At 50.2% G+C, this 20,244-nt stretch overlaps 1 protein-coding gene across 1 annotated transcript in view; it reads left to right on the top strand.

The window, feature by feature from the left end:
• Positions 1-20,244, top strand: part of SRP54 (signal recognition particle 54) — a 135,334-nt gene that overhangs the window by 91,473 nt on the left and 23,617 nt on the right. The window contains exons 10-12 of the mRNA XM_086936940.1: positions 2,751-2,851; positions 10,979-11,065; positions 12,572-12,645. Coding sequence (XP_086793066.1) covers positions 2,751-2,851; positions 10,979-11,065; positions 12,572-12,645 — 262 coding nt within the window. The remainder of the gene's footprint in view (positions 1-2,750; positions 2,852-10,978; positions 11,066-12,571; positions 12,646-20,244) is intronic.

Below are 20,244 nucleotides of genomic sequence, written 5' to 3'. Positions count from 1 at the left end.
ATTCCAAGAGCCTGTTCCACAGATTATCCTGACGACGGACGCCTCTCTCCAGGGATGGGGAGCTCATGTACTCCATTACACTGTGCAGGGACTATGGACACTACAGCAAAGGAAGATGCACATCAATGTGTTGGAACTGATGGCAATCTTCATGGCCTTGAAGGCGTTCAAAGTACATCTGTGCAACAAAGTCGTGTTGATCCGGACGGACAACATGACAGCCATGTACTACATCCAGAAGCAGGGAGGCACGCACTCTCCACAGCTGTCTCATCTGGCTCAGAGCATGTGGAAGTGGGCCATTCAGAGGAACATCTTCCTCATGGCAGAGCATCTCCCGGGAAAAGACAACCAAATGGCGGATCTGCTCAGCAGGCACAGCCATCAGATGCACGAGTGGGAGATACATCCATCAGTCCTCCAACCGTACTTCCAAAGGTGGGGTCATCCAGAGATAGACCTGTTCGCCACAAAAGAGAACGCAAAATGCCAAAGCTTCGCCGCCAGATTCCCACACCCCCAATCACAGGGCAATGCGATGTGGATGAACTGGTCAGGCAGATTTGCGTACGCTTTTCCCCCAGCACCTCTGATACCGCTGGTGGCACGCAAGCTCAGGCAGCACTCGATGACTCTCATCCTGGTTGCTCCAACGTGGGCTCGCCAACCATGGTACACCACGTTTCTCGAACTGTCCGTGGTACCGCATCAAAGGCTTCATCTCACTCCCAGCCTTCTGACGCAGAGCCATGGCGACATTCAGCACCCAGATCCGCAACAGCTCAACCTGGCGATCTGGCTCCTGAAGTCCTAGAGTTTGGCTACCTCAATCTTCCTCCCGATTGCATGAACATCATTCGGGAGGCAAGGAAGCCCACTACCAGAGCTTGTTATGCGGCTAAATGGAAGAGGTTTGTCATCTACTGTGCTAACCACAATATTGACCCGCTAGATGCTTCCATTCAAAACATCATTTGCTACCTTTTCCACCTGTATCAATGCAATCTGGCATACTCTTCCATCCGCATTCACCTGTCTGCTATGGCAGCGTACCTCCAGAATAGACAACACCTGTCACTCTTCAGGGTCCCTGCTATCAAGGCCTTTCTGGAAGGACTCAAAAGGGTCATTCCACCTAGGACCCCACCAGCTCCAGAATGGAACCTCAATGTGGTTCTTACGAGGCTGATGGGTCCTCCCTTTGAGCCACTGCACTCTTGTGAGCTTCAGTTTCTGACTTGGAAGGTTGCGTTAGTAGCGATTACTTCGCTACGGAGGGTTAGCGAGCTGCAGGCGCTCACCATCCAAGAACCCTTTTTCCAGGTACATGCTAACAGGGTGGTGCTCCGCACTAACCCTAAATTCTTACCCAAAGTGGTATCCCAATTCCACTTAAACCAAACAATTGAATTGCCGGTGTTTTTCCAAAACCCAGATACCCTGGCGGAGCGCATGCTCCACACCCTTGATGTTAAGAGGGCCTTGATGTATTATGTAGACAGGACAAAAGATTTTCGCAAAACCAAGCAGCTTTTTGTTGCTTTTGCCACTCACCACAAGGGAAACGCTATCTCTAAAGCAGGGATTGCTAGGTGGATAGTGAAGTGCATTCAGATCTGTTACGCTAAAGCTAAGCGCACTCTCACTATCCCACCGAGGGCCCACTCCACCAGGAAGTTGGGGGCCTCTATGGCTTTCCTAGGTAACATTCCCTTAGAAGATATCTGTAGAGCAGCCACATGGTCTACCACACATACTTTCACTAAACACTACTGTGTAGACGTACATTCCAAACAACAGGCAGCTGTTGGTCAGGCTGTTCTAAAAACGCTTTTTCAGACTGCTGCAGCTGGCACGGGCGGCCGCAGATAATGGAGGGACTGCTATGTATTCTATGCACAAATATGAATTCAGCAGCCCACATGCCTCGAACTGCAAATGCTACTTACCAGTATGCATCTGTTCTTGGCATGTAGGGCTGCTGACATTCATATCGCCCACCCTCCTCCCCGGCGCCTGTAGCAGCTGCAGAATTCATTCATTTACATACATATGCTCATAGCATGGTCATCACTCACATTCTTCACTCCATCTCTGCCAATGGCTAAAAACAATCTGGGGATGGAGGCGATGCCCATGCGCACTGTAGTCCAGGGGAGGAGCCACCTATCTCGTGATACTTCGAAGACTCTTCCAGGACAACAATGTGCAATCATCCGGACCCAACACTAGGTGGCGATCTATGCACAGATATGAATGTCAGCAGCCCTACATGCCAAGAACAGATGCATACTGGTAAGTAGCATTTGCATTATGTAGCGCACTACTTACCCGGAGGGTCCCAAGGCGCTTCGACCGCTGCGAATCCCTTCCTGGCTTCCCTGAGAGATGGTCCCTTGATGGGTATCTCCAGGGTGAGACCAGGCATCCCCGGCGGTCTGGTGGGGCCGTTAGTGAAGATGAGGCAAGCTAATGCCCAGAGTTGCCGAGTGTGATCGCTGATCAGAGTGGGCACCGAAGCGAGAGAATTATCGAGTCCGCTGACCCTGGTCCAGAAACCTGCTGCGCCGGGAATCGAACCCTGGTCCCGGGCCGTCCTCTGCTCTCGGGTCTGCCGCCTCTAACCAGTGAGCCACACTACTTCACACTTCACTGAGCCACACTACTTCACACTTCACTGATGTTTATAAATGTGCAATCATCTTTGCTCTATATAAGAATTGACATCCTTTTTTCCGATTGTTTTACAGGGTTGCTGCTACAAAGAGTCCTATTATTTTCATTGGGACAGGAGAACATATAGATGATTTTGAACCCTTCAAAACACAGCCATTCATCAGCAAGCTTCTCGGTAGGTGCTTAGTGGCTTTTGAGGCTTTTCAACACTACCCGCAAATCAGTGTAAAACATGCCAGGCTTGTGGGCGAGCTGTGCGGGAGGATGTCAACAATGTCATTGCCTGTCTCAATCTTATGTTTAAAGTATCTTAATGACTCTTATTGCGCCTCTAATCCTGACTGGGTAAAAGGTTCACTGAGCTACCCATGACCGCTTCTGGGTTGCTCCTATTGTGGTGTAATTTGTGTCCACTCTTTTTTTTTTTTTTTTTTTTTTTTAATCTTTTTACTAACGTTGCAGAGAACAGTGGTGAGTGTCACAGATAAACATCACTATACATACAGTTGTATTGCCAGAAATCAGAGCTTGTTGGTAACAGACATTTTGAAATAGACATTGCAGTACATAATTTACACATTCTACAATGCGAGCGGTTCGTCAATCAGGGTACTCGTTTGGGTGGGTTCACAGATATGGCACCTGTATTCATTCCATGCAGACCATATGCCAGACCATTTACGGGGGCATCCCCTGGCTACATAAACTGTCTTCTCCTGGAGCATGCACCAATCCATGTCCCTTTTCCATGCCCCCAGTTTCGGCTGCCCCTCTGCCCCCCACAGCCTAGCTATGTTTCTCTTTGCGACTATGAATCCTAGTGTGGCCCATGTCCTCCCACGGGGCGGCAGATCTGTGGGCTCCCAAATGTTCAGGATACACCTCTTCGCCTCAGCTCGGAGCTCGATCTCCCACACCTCTTGCATGCACCTGTGTATCCGGCACCAGTAAGGCTGGAGCACTGGACAATCCCACAGTATATGGAAGAACGCCCCCCTCCCTCCACATCTCCTCCTGCAAAGACCGTCCTCACTGCGGCCCATCAGTTGCAATCTGGTCTCCGAGATATATACACGGTGAAGAATATTGAGCTGAACGAGCCTGAGTCTGGCCGATCTGGCCACTTCCCTAGGGGAAGCTAGAGCACTCCGCCACACCTCCTCGTCTATCTCCAACCCTTCGGCCTCCCACTTCCCTTTAAGGGTTTGCAGTAAGTCAGCGGAGTTATTGATAATCTTTTTGTATGTGAGTAAAATGGCATGTTCGGATAGATGGCCGTCCAGCAGTCTGTCCTCTATGGGTGATGAGTCCGGGGGCATAGTTCCCGGCGGAATGTTAGATTGGAGGGAGTGCCTGACCTGCAGGTATCTGAAATATTCTGTTTGAGCAAGCTCATAGGTATGCAGGAGTGATTCAAAAATTACACCACTCTGTCGGATCTCCATAGGTCTCTGATATGGGAGATCCCAATTAGGTCCCAGCTACGGAACCCCTTGGTTCCGTTCAGGGTGCCCAATCGTTGTGAAACCCACAGCGGGGTGGCCATAGTCCATGTCAGCCCATCCCAATTGACGTTGCACTGTGTGCCATATTTGGACTGCGTGCTTGGTCTGTCCAGTCAGCTGGTGTATGCCCTGTTTGGAATACAGGGCCGCTTCAAAGTTCCCGCCTGGCAAGAGCCACCTGTCCATACCATATCCTGGGTCATTGCCATCACAGTACGTAGCCTGATTAATGGCCGAGAGATGAGCGGCCCAGTAGTATTTTCGAATGTCCGGCAGCGCTATGCCTCCATCAAACCAGCCCATTATGAGCTTCAGCAGGGAGATTCGAGGTGCTCCGGACCAAAGCAGCTCCCTAAGCGCAGTCTCAATAGCGTTGAAGTAAGACTGCGGGACCATGTCTGGATGATTTTGCAGTGCGTATAAGAATCTAGGCAATGCCATCATTTTGAAAAGTGACGCCCTTCCTAGTAAGGACAGTGGGAGCTTTCTCCAGGAGAGGGAATCCCTTTTAAACCTCTGTAGTGGGGGCAGGAGGTTCCAGTCATATCTGGTGGCCCCTTCTGTAGAAACAAAGATGCCCAGGTACTTAACCTCGTCTGTGGCCACCGTAATTGGGCAGTTCCAGGGAATCGCCGGGGGGTTGCCATGAATGACCTACATCACTGACTTACCCCAGTTAATACTATATCCAGAGTTCCTACCGAAACTTGTGAAGATGTCCATGGCTACAATTAGGGACTTACGAGGCTTAGTGAGATAGAGGAGGATGTCATCTGCATAAAGCGATATCCTGTCCTCCGAACCGTCGGCCCACCGCATCCCCTTCAAACAGAGGTCCTGTCTGATCCAGGCCGCAAGCGGCTCCAGGGATAGCACGAAGAGCAGGGGCGAGAGGGGGCAGCCCTGTCGTGTCCTCTCTCCAGGGTGAAGACCTCGGAGACCTTGTTGTTAACCGTCACCTGTGCCAGGGGCTCGGAGTAGAGGAGACGCACCCAGCCAAGAAACTCTGGGCCAAAGCCCAGTATACGTAGGACAGCCATCATATATGGCCACTCTAGCGTGTCAAACGCCATGGCGGCATCAAGTGAAACCATCACTGCGTCCTCCCCGAGAGTGTGACTACGCCCCAGCACCCCATGGAGACGGCGGATATTAAGAGCCGTATTGCAATGGGGCATAAAGCTTGACTGGTCCGGGTGGAACAGTGTCGGTAGGACTACTTGAGCCTATTAGCCAGTACCTTGGCCAGGATTTTTTGGGCTCCACGTTAAGCAAAGATATAGGTCTATAAGAGGCACATGAGTCTCGTGGCTTGCCGTCTTTGAAAATGGCCACAATGGTGGCTACGTTGATCTCGCGGCAATATACCCCTCTCCTTGCTTTCCTCAAACATTCGCTTCAGGAAGGGGCTGAGGCCGTCCGGTTGGAGCTTATACAGCTCGATCGGTAGCCCATTGGGCCCCATGGTCTTCCCCGAGTGAAGATCACGAATAGCTTGACCCAGCTCCTCAACCGTGAGTGGCGCCTCGAGAGTATTACATTCTGCCTCCGTAAGGGTTGGGAGATGGATGTCGGTAAGCAGGTCTACGGAGTCCTCCTCGGGCCGGTCGGACCCCCTGCTCAAACTCTCTCACTATCTCGCGGGGTTCTGTGATGGCAGCCCCTGACTCTGACTTGAGCTCTGCCACCACCTTCTGCAATCGCTGCTTTTTGTCCAGCCATGCTATGAGCTTACCTGCCTTGTCCCCCTGGTCGTAGGGTCTACCCTCCTTATCCCTTAGTACATGTTTGGCAGCGTCCGTCGCTAGTGCCTTATACTCCGCCCTCTTAATCTGTAGATTGTGAGGTGCCTTTGGAGTGCTCCGGCAAGTGTCGCAGCCTCCAGCTCCTGTAGGTCCTTTCTCCAGAGTGACCATTTGTGCCTCCCTGTCTTTGCGGCGGCCTGCGATCACCAAGAGTGCCTCCCCTCTAAGCACTGTCTTGAAGGCCTCCCACAGCACCACCGAGGAGTCGACCGTGCCGTCATTGTCCTCGAAGTAGCGAATAATCGCCAGGGTCAGTTTCTTTTTAGTGTCCTCATCGCGGAGATACCAGGTGTTAATCGGCATGATGGCCCCCTCCCTCCCAAAGTGAGATGCACCAGTAGCGGGGGGTGGTTCGAAATGCCTCTCGCCAAGTGTGTGGCTGCCTGCACAGTGGTGTCCTGGTGTATAGGTGCCAACATGTAATCTATGCGAGAGAAGGTATGATGGGGCCCTGAAAAGGTGTACTGGTTGTCTGTCGGGTGTTTGAAACGCCATATGTCAGTGAGGCCAAACGTCTCGGTGAAGTCAACTAACCACATATGGCCCAGTGGTATATCTCTGGGGGGGTGCCTGTCGAGGTGTCCAGAGAGCACTGCATTAAAATCACCTCCCACTATTAGCTGCCCTTCCGGAAGGGATAAAAGCAGTTTCCCCAAGTCTAGGTATGATTGGGTTTGAAGCCCAGGTGGGATGTAGCTAGTGACAAGGTTAACTCTTTGGCCCTCCCATCTGCCAGTAATGGCAGCATAGCGACCAAGAGGGTCAGAGTCTGTGCGGTCTATGACCATTGGGAAGTGGCGACGTGTCATTATGCCCACCCCTCGGGACCCTGAGGTGAAACCGGCATGGATTGCAAGTGAGTACCCCCATCTGTTCAGTGCGTGACAGGAATTTCCCAGTAGGTGGGTCTCCTGGAGGGACCACGTCCGGCAAGTGACGTTTGATAGATTGCTGCACTATGGTTCTTTTGAGTTTATCCCCCAACCCATTGACGGTCCAGCTCATAATCTTGAGGCCTTTATCCCACCCCATTGTTGCGTTCCATACTAACTGCAATGAGAGCCCTGAAGTTCCTGGTACAACTCATCCTGATATCATCAAAATTCCGTCGTGACGACACCAAACATTTCCCAACCCCTCCTCCCACCCCCCTTCTCAGTTCCATCCCTTTCAACTCCCTCGCTCCCCCCCCCCCCCCCCCCCCAACGACCTCCCCACCCTGCTACCCTGCTCTGTAGGCCTTGAACCACCCACATCCCCAATTAGCAGAGCGCCTTTCACCCAATACCCACCTGGGAGTGAGGAAACCTCCCCCTCGAACTCTAAGGGGGAAGAGTGCACCGGCCCCAGCTTCAGCCATCGCCCACCCCTGTCCCCTTTAGTGTCTAATACAGCTGTACCTAAGAGTACCCTCTCATAATATTTTAATAGCTTTCTCGAACTATTCGTGCCCCACCACTAGTATTACTGCATATGGGTCCCACAACAATGCCATCGACCCTCTCTCTGAGTCCGGAAGTGCCCTAGGTGGCCTCCCCACAGTGTCAAATGCGAAGGCCATTGCTACACTATCCGTGGTGGGGGCAACCTCCCCTCTCCTTCAACACCCATGAAGGAGCAGCTCAGAGTCTCAATGATGCCATACAGTATACGTTACAGTTTGTAAGGGCCGCTTCCACCTCCTCCTCCGCCGCCGAACCGCTTTAACGTCCGAGGGAGTCCCATTTGGGGCTAGCTGATCTCTACCGCCAGGAACGTTGGCTCTGAATATCGTTGTCCGACCTCCCGGCCGTTGATCCAGGCGAGGCGGCCTGGCCACCCCTCAACGTATTGCTCTCTGCCCGTGACTGATCCTGGGAGGACTCTCTATCTAGCCAGTCCTGCACCTCCGATGGCGCCGAGAAGAACAGGGATTTGCCCTCCGCTATAACTTTCAGTTTGGCAGGGAAGAACATCATATACTTGAACCCCCTGTCTCGGAGGGCTGCTTTCAAGCCCGCAAAGGAGCGCCGTTCCCGCTGGACGTGGAGAGTGAAATCAGGGAAGAAGCGGATGGGGCATTCTCATATTGCAAATCTCCCAACTGCCTGGCCGCTTGGAGTATGGCGTCCCTGTCCCTAAATTTCAGGATCGTGGCGATTATGTTTCTGGGTGGCGCTCCCGGCTTGGGTTTCGGAACTGGTGCTCGGTGGGCGCGTTCCACTGTTAAGATATTGGAGAGCCGCTTTGGCTTCAAATGGGGGGTGATAAGTTCCCCCAGGAAAAGCTCCACGCTAGGCCCCTCCGTTTCTTCCGGCACACCTACCACACGCATGTTGCTCCTTCGGGCCCTTCCTTCCTGGTCCTTGAGCTTAAGGGCCATTTGCCGGAGTTGGTGCACTAGATCGTTCACCTGCCGTTCCAGCGTTTTAGCAGAGGATTGGATCTCCTGTATCTCAGCTTCATTGGCCTTGGCCCTGTCCGTGGTCTTACCGAGATCTGTCCTGAGGAGGTTCACCTCAATAGATATCTTGTCCATTTTGGTTTCGAGATTGGTTCCCAACGTTTGAATCGCCGCCATAATGGAGGTCGGAGAAGGCTCACTTTCACCTGCTTGGACCTCGGCCGTGTTTCCCGCCGGGGCCTGACCCACAGGGACCGTATATTTGTCCAATTTGTTGACCTGTGTGACGGTGTTACCCTTAGGTCTCATGGCTGCGGCTCTCTCAGTCAGAGGGCGAAGGAGCAGGCCTCACCCAGCCAATCCTTCGAAGAACTGCGGCAAACATTGTTGATCCCAGCTTTAGGGCAGCTGCTCAGTCGCCGCCCAGCCCCCTTAGTGTAGTCCCAACCACAGTCTCCGGGGGGCCTGTTGTGCCAGTTCGCGCTCTCACTACATCTCGTCAGGCCCACCGATATCCGTGAAGGGACCGCAGACCCACACCAGAGCGGCCCGCGTTCTCAATTGGGCACCGCCGCATCCTCATGTACGGGGGACCCCCCCCCCCCCAAGACCTCCGGAGGGGGGTATCACCAGAGCCCAACTACACAGCCGCCCACTCCACTGCGCCAGGTCTAACAGACCGGCTCAAGTCCTCCAAGCACTGCAGGCAAGTCAAGGCCCTGTCTCCCAAAGTATGGGCGCCCACTGCACAATTTTGCCTCCTTCCTGTGCAGTTCCAGGCCCTCGGTCTCCGCATGGCCGTTGCACCCTGGGCTAGGATAGAACCGGGGGGGCCCCCTCACCTTCCTTCTACTCGCCGCACTGCCTTCACAGGATCTCAGCGCAGGCAGTAAGTGCAGGCCTCGCCACGAAGCCCGTCCGGTGCACAGCACGGGCCGGGCCCTCACATGGTCTCCGCGCTCCCCGCAGGGCCAGGATCTCCAAAGTGCCCCAGGCGAAGGCTCGTCCAGGGACACGCAAGCCGCCCTCGACCCCCGCCGTCGCTCCGCCCCCAGGGCCGTCTCGGAGCCCGTATGTGGGGATTCCTCTCGGCCGCGGATAGGCCTCAAGCCGGGGCCTCACGTGATGCCACGATGCGGGCGCGAGGCTCCGGAGCGATGTGCTGCATTCCTGGTCCCGTGACTCTGGATCGTTACTCCGGCCCACAAGTGAGTCTGGGCACCGGAGGCAGGCATTTCAGTTGCCGCTCGTCCCCGCCACCCAGGTAATGAGGGCGGATTCAGGCAGGATATCTCAAGGGGCCAGTGTAGCTCCGACTGAGCTCCCCTTTTAGGCGGCCATCTTCGCCGGAGCTCGGCCACGCCCCCCCATGTGTCCTCTCTTAAGTGCTTGATCTGAAGATGTAGTGGATTGTGCCGTGGGGAATTCTTCTGGCTTAGTTCTAGTGGGCAAAGGCTTCTGTGTGGTGCTTTTTGTGGTGAAAGTATCTTGAAATGATGTGAATCAGGGTGTGTGACTTAAACTAGTGTAGTCCTATAAGCTCTGTGAAAACGAAGCATGGGTTGTGGTGATCTGTGTATTTGTTGCCCGCGGGTGGTGCTCCCTATGGGTGAGGCATTCTGTTGACTTGCATAGAGACTCTGTTAACTGGTGCACGGTTACTTGCAGCAAGACCTGCAGATTAACTTCTCCTGGTCTTCCTAATGTGTCCATGTGCATTGACAAACATATTGAAATCTGTTCAGTTTGTTTCAGAATGTAAATATGGTATACAATGTCAAATACATGGAATGAAAGTCAATCTTCTTATCCCAAAGAGCCGTAGGTAAGGCACACCGAGGAGCGGTGAGTGAGTTTGTCTAAATGCAGGAGACACAAAGGATACCATGTGATTGATAACCGAGAGTGAATTTTAAATATTATACAGGCACTTTTAGATTCCATGCACAGGTCTTCCCTTTGGGCACCAGTTCATGGCGTTGGATGGGATATGAGATCTTGGAGTGCTAATGCGAAGATGCGTTTTGGGGTTATTGATTATCTTGTATTGACTAGGGCAGTGTAGAGTTTGAGAGCTGTTGCTTTGCACGGGCAGAGATATCACCAGCTGAAAAGGGTAATGTTAACTGTACACATTGCTACTAGCAATTAGTCTGTTCTAGAGATAGCATCTTGAGTGTTGTGTCCGAATGGTCAAATATGCTGAAACTCTAAAATAACCCAGAGGCTTGAGATGATTTTAGTCGATTACCCCCACAGTTCATAAGATTATCAGCTTGGATCTAATATCAAGTAATTGAGAAATGATATGTTATTCTAATATTTGTTTTTAAAAGAAATGCATAGTAGTCCGCGTCAGATAGGGTCACTGGTTTGCATCGTGAATGCTATTAGAACATGGTTTTTTTCATTGTTGGTAGAATCTTGAACATTTTCTAGTGATCTCCAGTGGGCCACTAAAGATACATTAGCAAGGATGTCCCTATAAGGTTTTGTTCTATTTTGATCACTTTTGAGAATCCAAGACTCGCAGTTGTTAATAATGTTACTCTCCTGCAATTGCCACTCTGCATCTTTAACTAATTAAGTTTTTTCTTTTTATCTTCCAGGAATGGGTGACATTGAAGGGCTTATTGACAAGGTGAATGAATTAAAATTGGATGATAACGAGGCCCTCATCGAGAAGCTCAAACATGGTGAGTTACACAGAAATATCCTTGGAGTCAAATCCCAGGTCGAGACGGAGAGGAGATCTAGTGAGCAAACCCCCAGACTCTGTCTCTTGGACTTGAAAAAGTTGTCTAGAATTTGCCTCTTAAACTGTAATTGTATTCACTCAACGAAGTAATGAGGTGAGGGCTGCTAGCACACGCTCTGGGCAAGAGTCGTGGTTTCTTGGAGCTATTCCTGTGTGTAGAAGGATGGGTTTTCATTTTGAGAGCTGCAGGATGAAGTATGGCTCTAGGGCAGGGCTCTAGTCCAAGTTATTGAAGAGATGAGGCCAAAGAATGAGATCTTGTGGCTGTGGGGGCTCTACTAACCCTGCAAGGATGCATTCAGGCTCCTATGGCTAGGATTAAGAATTGATGGGAAGCGTAGTGGTTATCACCAAGCTGTAAAATTGCCTGCAAAGAGCAGAGTTACCGTTGGCAGTTACTGTATTACTGTCAGCATCCCCAATTACATTGAGGAAAGAAAATGCCATATGTGGATGCGATTTGCCACCTAAGATAAGATATAATTTGCTGGGAGTAGATCTTAACACAGGTAAAACCACTAACCGGTTTTTACAGTCTGATGCGTTGGTTATGTCTGGCCTGCAAACTCTTGCGTGATCGTAAAGATGTATTTTGCCCATCAGGGTCTTGCCCTCGACCCTGTACAAACTTAATCAGTTATGATTTATTTCCCCCCCCTTTCTTTTTTACTACCTAGTTATGCACTATGCTGCATGGGTGCAAGTTTTAACCCAATGTAATCTGGTTAGCTGCTAACAGCATGGTACATGTATTGTGCCACTGTATGGATTTATTTTTACACCTGGCCTAAATTACCCTCCACAGCATTTATCCTGTCGCCCGTAGCAGTAATGGCATTTAAGATGATTATGTGTAACTGTAATCCTGCGGGCCTCAATCGCAGTTGAGTTGTAATTTCCTCCATTTGGTAATATTCACATAAGGAGATGCTTGACTCTGACCCCAGCCCTGTGAGTAGTCCTCTCTGATGAACGCTCGGATATCATTGGATCACTTCTTCCGCTCGAGGGACGAACGGGTAGATTACAAATCTCCAAAATTAGTGGTTACACATAGTTAAGTGTGCCGCATGCTTGCATCCTTGACCAAAAGTGACAGGCTCTGCAGGGAGTCAGTCGCCATAGTTGTTCATTCAGTCCCTTCTTCAAAATTGTTCGGTGGCTTGATTTAACCCCCATGGATGGTTGAAGCTCAAGACTCTTGAGCATTGTGCTGAGAAATGTATCCTCTTCGCCTCTTTCTATGAAGTGTTACTCATTTTCCATCAAGTCAGCTATGTTCCTTCATAGTAATTGTTTTAGGAGTCTGGATGCTTCAACACAGCATCTGCTGCATATTTCCAACTGTACCTCTCCAAGCTGTAGCATGTCTGAATGTTGTGGTTCCGGGGCACTTCTATAGCGAGCTTTTGTGCTCCATGGTAACCCACTGATTCTTCTGCAGGTCAGTTCACGCTGCGAGACATGTATGAACAGTTCCAGAACATCATGAAGATGGGACCTTTCAGCCAAATCCTGGTGAGTCCTCTGCCTCTTCACACGGATACTCGCTTCAAGAGAATCCCTAGTAACTAATTAATCTTGCCTTAATCAAAGTACACAAGCGCTTGGAATTCCTTTGTGGCTTAAAGACAAATAAGCAGGGTAAAACCCACAATCACATAGGTCTTCCAGGTTTCAAGTGCTATATGGTATTTGCATTTGAATGCAACCTACCACCATTGTTACAGTATTATAATGTAATTGTATTTATGTAGTTCTTAATATCCCAGTCAAGTCATTTTAAGCTTATCTCGTTAGGCAGCACGCTGATCCAGAATCCAAGGTTACTGGTTTTTCTGTGGTTATCATTGTGAATTGGAATTGGTCTTGTGCTCTTACAGAAATCATTATGTGCATTTACTTCAGTTTGTGTGGTAGATAAAATTAATAGCTGTTTTGATGTGATTCTTAGTGTGGCAAGGCGGTATGTAAGTTCACACAAATGATTGGTGGATTTAAGAGATGACCCAAAGGTCCTTATAGTATAAATACGCTGCCTTCAGCGCTACGAATTCATACCTTGTAAATCTCCTGAGGCGGAAGCCGGGAGACCTCTTGCTTTTAAAAATTGTATTTTCTTGCTTTCACCTTGCGCATTCCTTGTATTTTAAAATTTCACTCACCCCCTGCCACCACGGAAAACAGGCGATAGAAGCGCCGAACAGCGACCCCTTCGCTGCAACGTAGGAACCGGCATACAAACAATTCTGCCGCCATTGACGGCGAGGTAGACAGGCCACGCCTACTCCGAGGCCACGCCCACCCGCCCTCCACAGTATAAATACGCTGCCTTCAGCGCTACGAATTCATACCTTGTAAATCTCCTGAGGCGGAAGCCGGGAGACCTCTTGCTTTTAAAAATTGTATTTTCTTGCTTTCACCTTGCGCATTCCTTGTATTTTAAAATTTCACTCACCCCCTGCCATCATGGAAAACAGGCGATAGAAGCGCCGAACAGCGACCCCTTCGCTGCAACGTAGGAACCGGCATACAAACAATTCTGCCGCCATTGACGGCGAGGTAGACAGGCCACGCCTACTCCGAGGCCACGCCCACCCGCCCTCCACAGTATAAATACGCTGCCTTCAGCGCTACGAATTCATACCTTGTAAATCTCCTGAGGCGGAAGCCGGGAGACCTCTTGCTTTTAAAAATTGTATTTTCTTGCTTTCACCTTGCGCATTCCTTGTATTTTAAAATTTCACTCACCCCCTGCCATCACGGAAAACAGGCGATAGAAGCGCCGAACAGCGACCCCCTTCGCTGCAACGTAGGAACCGGCATACAAACAATTCTGCCGCCATTGACGGCGAGGTAGACAGGCCACGCCTACTCCGAGGCCACGCCCACCCGCCCTCCACAGTATAAATACGCTGCCTTCAGCGCTACGAATTCATACCTTGTAAATCTCCTGAGGCGGAAGCCGGGAGACCTCTTGCTTTTAAAAATTGTATTTTCTTGCTTTCACCTTGCGCATTCCTTGTATTTTAAAATTTCACTCACCCCCTGCCACCACGGAAAACAGGCGATAGAAGCGCCGAACAGCGACCCCTTCGCTGCAACGTAGGAACCGGCATACAAACAATTCTGCCGCCATTGACGGCGAGGTAGACAGGCCACGCCTACTCCGAGGCCACGCCCACCCGCACCTTCTCCACCCATAAAAATGTGCAATTACCGGACGCGCAGCGGACGGGCGCAGCGGGCGCGCCGTCAGCGCGCCGAAGGCGCGCCAAAGGCAAGCCCGTCTGGGCCCAGCCGGCCCTAGGACCAGACACTATGCCCAAATCACTGCCCCACCTATCCTACTCCCCGGATACCCTCCGTCTTTGGAACACAAAGAAAAACCCTCAGTGCGATTTCATTCTCAAGGATGACACCCCGTTCACAGGATGTCCCCTTTGCGACACCCCCGAAGCTACGGAACCTAGCCATATGCTTCGACTGGGCCTTCTGAATTGCAGGTCGCTAGCAAAACACTCGCACGAGATTAACCTCCTCACTCAAACCCTCTCGTTAGACGCCCTATTTTTGACCGAAACCTGGCTGACCTCCAGCAACGGCTCGGACCTGGTCAATGCAACCCCCCCCGGCTATCAAGTCTGCTGCCTTGATAGACCAGTTGGAAGAGGTGGCGGGCTCGCCATTCTCTATAAAAGCAATTTCAGCTGCAGGATCAACGAGGGCACGGTCAAGGACTGTGAAAACTGTAACTTCACCCTCCAGATCTCCCCCACCACCTCACTATCGGGTCTGCTGGTATACCGACCACCAGGCGCGACAGGTGATTTCCCAAGCACGCTGATGGATCACATCCTTTTAAAAACAATAGAAACGCCCAACTTCCTCCTTCTAGGGGACTTGAACCTACACTTTCTAGACCCGGCAGACAACACGGCCGCCAATCTCCTAGCAGACCTCATGTCAGCTGACCTCCTGCTCCTGAACTCGAAACCCACGCACGAGAAAGGGCATCTCCTAGACCCAGTTTTCACCAACATTAAAAGTCTCCAAACCCAAGACCCTACCCCCCTTCCATGGACCGACCACTTTCTGGTCCCCATGCACTGGTCCTATCAGCCCGCCACGGTTCCTAAACCGAAAACCAGGATTCTAACCAGACGTTGGCACAAGCTAAGACCAGAAGAATGGGAAGTGAAGCTGAGGGAATCCGACGGCCCCCTCTCTACTGACCCTAACACCGCCGATAGAGAATTTAACAGCTGGCTCACCAACCCCCTAGACAGCCTCATCCCATTAACATGCTCCCTCAAGCATGTAAAAAGGATTAACCATGCTCCTTGGTACACTCCGGCCCTGAACATCCTCAGGAAGGAGTGCAAGAAGAGGGAGCGGACTTGGAGAAAAAATAAATCGGCGACGAACAAAAACGCCTATCAAACAGCCATGAAGGCATACAAACAAGCCCTCCACAGCGCAAAAAGCTCCTTCTTTGAGGAAAGAATAAAGAATTCCTCGTGCTCTGCTAAAGAGACTTTTTCCATCCTTAAAGAGCTCCTCCATGTCCCAGCCCCCCCGCAGATATCCTTGGATCCCAAAGCAGCCGAGGAGAAATGCGTCAACCTGGCTAATTTCTTTGATAATAAAATTAAGAAAATCCTTTCCTCCCTACCTACCACCAATCAGGCCACCCCTGGAACAGCCAAGGATCGTGCCTTCACGTCAAGAAATCCCACGGACACATCCGAACCCCCTCGTTTAGCTTTATTCGGACCATTCACGGAAGAAGAAGTGGCAACCACCCTAGCAGCCACGAAAAGTGGCGCTCCCAGCGACTCAGTGCCCGTACGGTTCACAAAAAACATTGCTCGGACCATTGTAGCTAGACTCACGGCCCTCATTAACACCTCGTTTGCCCAAGGAGAAGTCCCTCAAAGCTGGAAGGAGGCCGTGGTCAAAGGTTTATTGAAGAAGCCGTCACTAGACCCCACGGACTTGTCCAACTATAGACCCATCTCGCTCCTCCCCTGGATAGGGAAGGTTGCGGAGAAGCTTGCAAATAAACAGCTGTCCCACTTTTTGGAGGCAAACCTTGTCTTAAAAAACTCCCAAACAGGCTTCAGACCAGGTCAGGGGACAGACACCGCCCTCCTGGCGGCCGTAGAAAAAGCGAGGGAAATCATTGACACAGGAGGATCAGTGGCAGTGGTCCTCCTGGACCTCAGCGCGGCATTCGACACTGTCAACCATCAGGTCCTAGCCCAGCGCCTAGACAACACAGGCATACAAGACAGTGCGCTGAGATGGCTTACATCCTTCCTCTCCCAACGCTCCTTCCAAGTTTGGGAAGGAGAAAGCCGCTCCCCCTCAATCCCCCTCCGGTGTGGAGTGCCTCAGGGCTCCTCACTGAGCCCCACGCTTTTCAACGTGTATATGGCCCCACTGGAGGAGCTGGTCGCCCCATTCGGAGTCACGATCGTCAGCTACGCTGACGACACCCAGCTGGTGGTGACCCTCTCACACCCCAAGCTAAAGCCCTCCAACCTGCGAGACTGCCTCTCCACCGTCCACCAATGGATGAGCGACTCTGACCTAAAGCTCAACGGGTCAAAAACAGAGATCCTGCTCCTCGGCCACAAAACCTCGAGTCTCCCACCTAACATCTGGCCCGCCTGTATGGGTGAACCCCCCCTCCCCCAAAACAGAGGTCAAGAGTCTAGGAGTGTGGCTGGAGACAGATCTCACCTTTAGGACTCAGGCTAGGAAAACAGCCGGCATCTGCTATGGGCTTCTTAGATCATGCAGAAAGGTACTTCCCCTACTACCATTCCAGTCTTGTCTCCTGCTAATTCAAGGTCTAGTGCTAGCAAGGCTAGATTACAGCAACGCTATTTACCTCGGAGCGCCGGAAGCCACCTTCCAGATTTTACAAAAAACCCAAAATGCCGCAGCTCGCCTGCTCACAAACACCCCATCAAGAACATCGGCCAAACCGGCGTTGAGAAAACTTCACTGGCTCCCCGTGAGGGAAAGAGTCGCATTCAAGGCCCTCTGCCTGGCCCACAAGACCCTGCACAACGCTGGTCCCCCCATTCTGAGCACTTGGATCACCCCATACAGACCACCGAGAGCGCTCCGGTCTGAACAGGGAAACTTCATCGTTGTCCCTAGGGTGAAGAAAACCCGCTTTGGCGGTCGCAGATTTTCGGTAAACACGGCCAGAAAATGGAACGCTCTTCCCCCGAACCTCAGAGCGGAACCAAACCTCCTAAGATTTAGGAAGTCCCTTAAAACCCTCCTTTTCCCCTGATCTACTTGAAGCTTCCCTTGCCCCCCCCCCGCCCCCCCCTTAGGAGTACGAGGTTTCAGCGCTGGGATACTCGAGGGTGACTACGCGCTCTATAAAAACCTAAAAATAAAATAAATAAATTGCATGGATGTGACGTTTAAAGAAGCTGTTAACTTTTAAATGAGGTGTGGGCAGTTGGCAGAAATACAAGAATAGTAACTGGGATTGAAGCAAAGATGTATGTGACCTAGAGTAGCTACTCTTAGTCAGATTTAGTACAGCAATAATCACTTGTTTGTTAAGCCCTAATTGATAGCTAATCATTGAACAATCAAAACAACAATGTAGTTATTCAAAACATGATTAGTAAACAATAGAAAATGTGCAGACACGGGTATGTCTTCTTTTCAAAGGTACAGTTTTAATGTAAACAGATTTGATAAGGGTACATAAGAATGCAACAAAACACCAAATGTTAAGGAAGTAGATGCATAAGTTGGACTTATACATCTACTATCTTAGCATTTGGTGTTTTTTAAGAACTGTTTTCTATTAGTTCGGATTCATGTCCTTCTCCATTTTCATTTGGAATATATGTGTACTCCCATGATTTGTAGGCTTCTTTGTATATCCTCCATCATGGTGTTTTGTTGTATTCTATTGTACCCTTTTTAAATCTACATCTTTTTCTAACTCCCCCCTACTAAGGTGACCCCACTTTCAAGACTGACATTGCCAGGTGGATTGTGAGGTGTATTCGGACTTACTGTGCCAGGCCAAAATGTTGCTTACTGTATCTCCCAGGGCGCACTCTACATGCAAACAAGAGGAGACTATGGATTTGTTTCTGTAGGTCAGATGCAGATGTCAAACATCTGAAAAGCTGCTACATGGTCAGCAACAGACACATTTTACAAAACACATTTTGGACATTCTAGCCCTTCAACAGTCTATGGCTGGTTGGACCATGTTAAGACCTTTGTTTCAAATATTTGCATCATCCGCCCACTAGCCACTGAGTAGGAGGAAATAAGTTGATATAGAGCAAGTGTATCTATAGGCATATATGCTACCAGGGGAAATGTTACTTACCCTGTAAGCACCTGTTCATAGCGTGTAGTACTGTAGATCCGCATGCGCCCACCCTCTCCCTGAAAAATGGTTATAATTGCACGTTCACTTTTGAAGTTATAGCAATATTGTGGAATGTTGCAAGCTTGGCAAGCAAGCTTTTACTTCAGGACTTGTTTAATTATGCAAAACTAGCCCGGGTTTTGTGCATTCAAGAGACATGGCTAGTAGACAAGGTTGATGTTGATGGTTTCTCATTTTTCTGCACAGCTGCAATCCCATCCAGTGTGGGCAGGGCTAAAGGGGGCCTGCTTGTTTTAGTATTGACCACGTTGTCATTGAAAGTGCAAAAGTCTTTTTTAGTTTCACCATGCTATCTATTTGTATTCTTACATTTTAAAGGCAATCCTGACATATTGATAAATCATTTTTGTAATTACAAATTTGACGCCTCACGTAACTGTGTGGTTGAGGCACTGGATAAAGAATTTCAATTTTTTAATCTGGTCTGGGGTTTTAAATATCACTAGATGCCCCCTTCCTTCCAAAGTAGTGTGTGGCCTAACTGGTGTGCAAGCGAGGCTTGGAGCATTTTCGTCACTGTCCTTATTGCGTAGCCTTGAATAATTTGATGATTAAATGCAACTTAATCATGGCGGATACCTGTAGGAAGCTGGGCGTCTTTGCAGATGGCCCCCCACTTTTTGCCCCCATTTGAACTACAGGATGCGGGTTTTTCGGCTGACCGTGCACTTAAGCCTGCTATCCAGGCTCCAGTGCCAATGTTCTTTCTCCTAAAAACTAAATGTAACCCAATTGGCAACAACGTTAGCACCCTTGCAAGTCCCTGGTAAGTGGTACCTGTGGTACCCTGGATACAGGTATCAAAGAGGGTCCCTGTGGGCTGCAGCATACCTGTTGCCATCCAAAGGGAACCCTAAAAAATTACATGCAAACTGCCATTGAAGGGTGCGTGAACACGTGCAAGCCCTTTCAAAACCACAACATTGCACACTGCCTGTGTGCAATGCCAATGTACACTTCAGGTACTATATGCAAGTCACCCCTACGGCAGGACCTAAGAGCTCTAAGGCAGGGTGCATTGTAATACATGTGACTACAAATCTGTATGAGCCAATATACCCCTGTGATGTCTAGTTCTACTGCTGGATATTAGAAGTGAGCAGGGAATCCATCTTAAGGTATGTACTGGGCACTGGTCACAACGAGTTCCCCAGCTACATAATGGCTTCACTGAAACCTATGGTGTTTTGTATCAAACACCTTGTATTAATAAACCTGCACCGATTCTAGCAATTGATTTATTGATACCTGCAGCCAGAGTGTACCTTAGAGGTACCCCCTGAACCCTACTAGTCCTCTAGTGTGCTGGCTGCCTGGTCCAGTCCAGACTGCCACAACAGACTAGTTTCTGACCCACTTGGAGGTGAGAGCCCCGCTCTCAGAGGTCAGAAACCATGCCTGCTCTGGCAAGAGGTGTTTACACCACCTCCAGCAGGAAGGCTAGTAAATTAGCATGTCAAGGCAGGGAGCTTTAAAGAGCCCACCGCTTTTGATTTGCGAGCCTGGCTTCCCCCAGACCTGGAGGATGCTACACCCTACCCTGAGGCCCATTTGGCACCAGGACAGACGGGAAAATTAGCTATGCAGTAGGAGTGCTGCAATGCCTGGCTGTACACACCTCTAGGGTGGGCAGCCTGTAGTGAAAATGAAAATAGGAATTCTACCATCTT

The sequence above is a fragment of the Lissotriton vulgaris genome, chromosome 9, assembly GCF_964263255.1.
Source record: "Lissotriton vulgaris chromosome 9, aLisVul1.2, whole genome shotgun sequence".
Classification (NCBI taxonomy): domain Eukaryota; kingdom Metazoa; phylum Chordata; class Amphibia; order Caudata; family Salamandridae; genus Lissotriton; species Lissotriton vulgaris.
The sequence above is the reverse complement of the archived record's forward strand: the minus strand, read 5'-3'. Positions and strand labels throughout refer to the sequence as shown.